Source organism: Notothenia rossii (genome assembly GCF_949606895.1).
Source record: "Notothenia rossii genome assembly, chromosome: 5".
Taxonomy (NCBI): domain Eukaryota; kingdom Metazoa; phylum Chordata; class Actinopteri; order Perciformes; family Nototheniidae; genus Notothenia; species Notothenia rossii.
Window position 1 is genome coordinate 76,920,722 of NC_136903.1, and position 6,992 is coordinate 76,927,713.

General features: G+C 36.7%; 1 protein-coding gene across 1 annotated transcript; it reads right to left on the reverse strand.

Moving 5' to 3' along the window:
* Window positions 1-191: 191 nt before the first annotated feature.
* Window positions 192-6,982, reverse strand: prxl2b (peroxiredoxin like 2B). The gene is made up of 7 exons (XM_079683051.1): window positions 6,791-6,982; window positions 5,418-5,622; window positions 4,585-4,636; window positions 4,155-4,218; window positions 3,968-4,043; window positions 3,072-3,190; window positions 192-1,203 (listed from the first exon to the last, which is right to left on the reverse strand). The coding sequence occupies exons 1-7, from the start codon at window positions 6,851-6,853 to the stop codon at window positions 1,177-1,179; spliced, it is 606 nt and encodes a 201-aa protein (XP_079539177.1). The 5' UTR covers window positions 6,854-6,982; the 3' UTR covers window positions 192-1,176.
* Window positions 6,983-6,992: the final 10 nt, after the last annotated feature.

Sequence of the window (6,992 nt, forward strand, 5' to 3'; positions counted from 1 at the left end):
TATGGGATGCTACAATGCACGATCTGTTTGGTTTTTAGAGCCAAACACTTCAGAGACATGTTTTGTATATATCTGGAACCTATAATATATTGATGAAAAACAGTATAATAGGGGACCTTTAATGTTGTTGAAAACATTTAGGATTCACTATCATCTCTGCAAAGGTAACACAAAATTGAAATGGATAAAAATATCTTTGGACGCTTTTTATTTATTGCGAGCAATTGTGTGACTTTTAAAATATCTGATCTTAACTAATTGTTTAAGCATCTGGTCAACACATTTATGGAGAGTAAATACTGCAGTGGATATAAAGTGTGAAAGGGTTGTTCAAGGCGAGTAAAAGTAAACAATATAAAGGTAATGTGTAAACGTGTAATGGACCCATTAGAGTTTTAAATTATATATGTAGTGAAAGTCAGTATATCCGTTGGTCATGTCAACAAGTTAGATAACGCCTCAACTTGTATTATAACTTTACTGGTGTCTGCATCAAAGACTTATTGACTGAAGCCAAGTGTGAATTTTAAAAGTTTATTATAATTATAAGCGTATAAATAATTATTTATTTTACAAAATTAGTGTAATAAATGTAAATCTAGAATTTCCTCCCGAATAATGGTCGTAGGCTTTACTTATGAACCAGAATTTATTCAAACTCCAGACCCAATTTAAGAGCTTGAGCCTCTTCGGGGGGTGCTAACATATAAATATACAGTCCGTTCTTCTCTTTCTCCGCTGTTACATAGAAGATATTACTTTCTCCGTCACGTTGTTTTCAAAAGCTACAACCACTTCCTGTCAGCCTTGTTAACTCGCCTTCAAAATAAAAGCATCCAAATGAAACAGGAAGTTCACCTAAATTACATTATAAGATATATATAAAACTGCAACGAAAGCAACAAAAACAATGCAACATCCCCTTCAGTTTCAAATAACACAAATTGGGTTATCTACAGTAAATGAATAAAAGTTCTAATTTTAGTTAGGTTCAAAACATGAATTACATTAAAAGTAATGATTATAAAATGAGTGTCACTGTTACTGTAGATAAACAGTAATATATTGTGCAACTGTGACAAATGAATTGCAAGACATTTTTAATACGTGTTCACTTTCTAAGGAAACTCCATTCAATTTGTAGATTATCATCTGGTATGACTGGCATCTCTGTCATCATCGTGTACAAACATCATCATTGCACTGCAAGAGAAGAGAAGTTATTTCAATATCATTTATATAGCCCAATTTCACAAATTGCCTACCATCTGTACATTATATGACACACCTTGAAGACATTTGAAAAAAAAAATGGGGGGAAAATAAACGTCAGGAAGAGCAAGTGAGATGATCCCTATCCCAGGAAGGACAGATGTGGAATATATTGTGTGAGTATGGAAGACCTAACATTATAAAATGATAGTACAGATACAAATATGAACATATATAAAGAAAATGGTCTGCGAGGATATCAAAAAAGGGTAGGTGAGGTTAGGGTTAGGATATGGATTATTGTGTAACTCTGCAGATTATTAGCTATATGCACTGCCTGCTGCACTGAATCAAGCATTATTTCCACTGTTGAACACACGAAACAAACTAAAGTGGAAGAAATGATATTGAAAATGTGTTTACTGATCTAGGGCGACTGTGGCTGCGAGGGAGTGTGGTCGTCTTTCAACCAGAAGGTTGTGGGTTCGATCCCAGCCCATGCAGTCAACATGTCGATGTATCCTTGGGCAAGATACTTAACCCTGAGTTGCTCCCGATGGCATGGCCAACGGTGTGTGAATGTGTATGAATGTTAGGTCCTATAGAGTAAGGTACACTGCTCTGTATGAATGGGTGAACGACATGTAGTATGTAAAGCGCTTTGAGGGGTCTTAAAGACTGGATAAAGCGCTATATAAGTACAGTCCATTTACCATTTACTGATGTTTCTAGCCAGAGACAAGGCCAATTGATGAAATAACATCAAACATTGTTTTAATTGGCTCGTTAGCAGAAAGCAAAATGCTCATGTTAAAGATAATGTTAGGCTTGTTGCCTCCACACATGAGTAAGGCAGTCAGTAAACATGGAAGGAAATGAGAGGATGGTATGATCTGATGATGTTGTGGTTATTATGTGACGACTAATAGACAACCATGACGCCAAATGTGGCCCCCGGGGCTTCAGAAAATGACATCTGTTTCTGGTCGTCAAACAGGTCATGAGGAAGATTACTGTACGTCTTGCAAAAGCTCTGACATGATGGGTTCTGGGGGAAGGAAAGCAACAGAGCCGGGAGCCATGGGCGTTGAAGAGCATGTGCTGAAAGTGGTCATGCTGAAAGTCCCGACGGTCACAGGACAAAACGTCTGATGCTCAGGACACGAGATAGTATGTCCATGACCTCAGAGCAATTTATTTCTAAATGTGCTTTATAGTATAGAGTAGTGCAGGGATTACATTTTGAACCCTACTTTCTCTTTTCTGTTTATTATATTACAATACCACCAAACCAGAATCTATGTGGCTCATACCTTCTTCTAACAGTTTATACATTTAGATTCCTATTGGTTTAATATTCTATGTTTATTTTGCACACTCTAATTGGTAATCATTGTTTACCATTGGCAATGCTGACCCTTCTCTGTTGGATTTTGTTAAGACTACTTTGTGTGATTGTTAAAACCTTAGGGTTTGTGTTTGCAGAGGCTTTTTTAGGTACAATACAGACTGCGATCATCATTCAAGTTTAAAGGGTTTTATGACACGAACACTAACAGACCATGAAGATGGAGTAATAAGTGTGAAATTGCCTTTGAAAAGGCTACTCTGATGTGTTTGTTGCTACTGACGTAAAACAGTCTGCTGAGGAAGAAACTGACTGACATCAGTTCAGTACGGTTTAGTAAACACAATGATACCATTTTATTCAACCCTTTGGTTGGAGCTTTAAGTTTAATCATGGTCACAAATCGAAAATGAAAAGTTTAAGTGGGGAAGTACAGAAAAAAGAGGATGAATATAGTGTGTATCTAAAGAATATAATGTGTTTTTTCTTGTATGGTTATGAGATGTCTTACCACTGGCATCTGTCCTGCCTTTGCATTGGCTGAGATACCCAGAGCTTTGCAAATATCCTCAAGAGCTAGGTGGTCTCCTGGTGAGTCCTGGATGAAGTGCATTAGAACCTTTTCTCCACCTTGGAAGAGAAAAACATATATTTAGGAGAAATTATCAAATAAACAGCTCGTCAAATGAATTTGCTTATGTGAACTCTGACACATAAAAGCAGTTATAAAACACAGCATGGACTAAAATATTTAAACATATTTCAAATTGATTTGTTACTGGCAAATATGCACAACATAGTTTCTCTTCAAAGCTTTTTAATCAATACCTTTGAGTAGAATGAAGTGAATTGTCTCTGAAACATTAGCATTTAGGCCTAACCTGCTTCAAGCGGAGAGTACTCAAACAGGAGTAATGGTGGTGAGAAATGTCACCAAACAGGAATTTTGTTGAAGTCATGATTTTTAAATTGAGGTTTCTACTTTCGCTAGCTGCTTTTTCTCCATAACAATAAGCTGCCCGTACCACACCATAAAAACAGTATGAGCACACTTAGAGAGAGAGTTGGTATGATCGGGAACATTAAAAAACAACAAAAAATGTCTCTTCATTATGTAGACTCATTAACGAGAATTATTAATCCAATGGTTATAAAAGAAATAAAGAAGTGTGGAAAGTCAGCAGCCCTGGAGAGCACAGGCGTTTAGAGAGCTTCCTATAGACTTCCAGTACTGCAGTATTGCCCTCTAGAGGAGGATTTGAGAAATTGCATGTCTTTGACCTTTTATTTATCTTCAGTTTCCAACCTTATTGATGCAATGCTAAAAGGTAATATACATGTTTACATTGCCATTTACTCACCAAACAGACCCTCACAAACACCCCCTCTGCTGTAAACTGATCGTACCTTTGGCCACAATGAGCATGCCTCCACTCTGGAGCAGATCTCCTGAGAAGTTTCCCTGGATGCCTTCAGCACTGGCCTGAGAACAGCAGAGAAAACAGGCGGTCAGATGTCAGTGTGTCAATCAGCTTCTGTTTTTGTAGGATATATGAACCATGAAGTCATGATCTGATATGGAGTTACTTTATACCTTTGAGGCTGCATCTCGTACTTTCTTCCCCAAAGCAGCAGGAACCAAACTTAAGGCTGTGTATCTGAGTGTGAGGAAACACCATTTTTAAATTAGAGATCATCACAAGTCATCTAACCTTTTCAAAGGAGAGAAGATTAGTGGCGAGCCCTGATAATCTTATAATTTCACACATCCCAAGGAGATATATCAAATGTTTAATTAATAAAACAATGATATTCAGTATACCATCAAATAAGACCAGAAAAGTCTGCTCTAAACAGTTCATTGATAATCAAAGTAGTCACAGATTAATTGTTAATTAGTTGTTGTATGTAAATTGAGTTAAAATAATCTTTAACAAATGAAAGCATTTTACATCAGGGTCAAACGTTCATATAAAACAAACTGTTTCTCTATTACTTTAAGATAAAAAAAGATTTTAACTCACCTTTTGAAGCCCAAATCTTTGTAGCTTTTCTTATGTTCATCAACATACACGGCTAAAATAAGAAGATTATATATTTACTATCCCACAAAAGGACTGGCTGTTAAAAGTATGTCTAAATCCTTGAGACACACCCAATGTTTTATGTTATGATTACATGATTACATTATGTAACATGAGTTCGGTTGCGCAAGGGTGACAATGCATCTTCTTGAAGTTATAATGAGGGTTATGTTTTTTATTTTTTTTTATCCCTGTACAGAAGCCAAGGAGTGCTTCAAAGTCTCATACATTGTACATACAAATACGTACAGTACAAAAGTAGAAGTGCAGAAGGACTCCTTTCAAATTGCTATATTTTTATAAAATCTTACATTAAACTGTTTTACAACTAACACATGTAAGAGCATATAATTGCTGTAGTTAGTCAATGACTGTAGATTTTAAATACTTTGTATACTACTGGGCAGAAAAGTAATAAGACTGAGAACATGTACTTTAATGAAGTACTTGAGAAACTGTACTTATTCGAAACCTTGTCTAATCCAAAAATGTAAGTATTGGGTAAATCTGCTTGACAAAAATAAATTAGGTGTTTTGTTGTTTCTTTATACAGTTGTAATATGTTACATCATACATCTGTGGTCACAGTGAATGAATAGACAAAACAGCCACTGACCAAATAGGGCTGAAGTGTAAGGGTAGTTAAAGTGGAGCAGATTAAAGCCGGCTTTAAATTCCATATTTGTTTTGGAGTGAACTGATGGATCAGTGCAACATAAATAAATAAAATCCCATGGTTTTGAAATATATGAATGAGAATTGCCAATGCTTACGTCCTTTGAAAAACCCTCCTTCCTTGAACTCCTTCAGTCCAAACTCTTCTGGTCCGACCCCCACCAGCGCTACACCGTTGGCTCTCAAGTCTGGCTCCAGTTTACTGATCTCTGTTGCCATCCAGCGACACACCTGGCAGCCAAATCTGCGCAGGAAAAACAAAACCACGGGCTGGTCCTGCCAGAGAGACAGGAGCTCCACACTCTGCATCACACAGAGAGGGGAACACTCAGAACATGTGACATATGGGAAATAGTAATGTGGTGAATGGAGATCATAGTAATTTGATCGTTTTAGTTTTTATTATACAAGATAGACTCAAACAACAATGCAATATCTGTATTCCTTGGAAGCCCATTTCCTCCATGTAAAGAAAAAAATAAGATGAACATATTCTAAAAAATGATTACATAATATCTCAAATAATCAGAATAAGAACATATAAAAGTATGTCATTTTTTTTAGATACTAAGCATAGATTAGTTAGATAAAGTCTTTGTTTTACAAGTAAGTCACAAGAAAGTCTCAAGTCTTTGCACTCCATAATCTTGGAGTATCAAGCCCTAAACCATTACTAAGGGATGTGCTTTTGACCAACTCTTGTCCCAAACCAGGATTGCATTTTTTGTTGACCACCACGTAGGTTTCATACGCAAACACAATTACCTTTTGTGTCATTTTTCCAACTGGCAGCCAGTAATGTGTTTTAGTTCTTCATGGTTCTCTGGTGCAACTTTATTGGAGGCTGCAAGATTGGTTTTAATGTGTGGGAATTAAGTGTTCTCAGCCTGCTGGGAATGAATATTGTTAATGTTATTTGCTTCAGGAAATGCATTGATTTGTGGCACACCATCATAAATAGCATAGACTACTGTATACTTTTTGGGTTTGAGGAGGGTATATTATTTTCAAGTCATAATCCTCAATTCCAAGTGAAGTCACAAGTCCTGGTTGTAAAGTTCCAAGAGGATTGCAAGTCTTCATCAAATGTGCCTATAAAATCTCTATTACTAAGTCACCTATTTTGAGATATTACCAAGTCATTCTTTTTGACAACCTCTTAGAGCAGGAAATGGGCTTCCTTAATGACTCGTCCTCATGTGTTCCCTTCAGATGATCATTAGCGTGTGTCAACCTGGAGGCTTAATTTGACACCAATTACACTGCCATGCTGTGAGGTAATGACAGGTTTAATACGCCAGGTATCAGCAGGGAACAAACACAGGTCTCTGTGGGGAAGTCAATCTAACAGAACGGCTGTATATTCATATAGAGAACACCTTCAAACACAAACCAATAAACTGTGTATCCAGGAAATAGGAGGAAAGCTCATGGGAGTACGATTAGCTTTCTAACTAAGCAGATTTCTTACCTTTCCAGTTTCACCGCTCTTCAACAAGTTATTTCCAACTTTAACAAGGTCAACCTTTGCCATTTTCTGCGATTGAGTAACACAGAGTGCACCGGCTTTTCAAATTTAACAGAAATGTGCAATTTCTATATTGTATAATCTAATAGTACCGCTGTTACAAAACATCTGTATCCTGATACGCCCACTGAGCACTAACATCTAA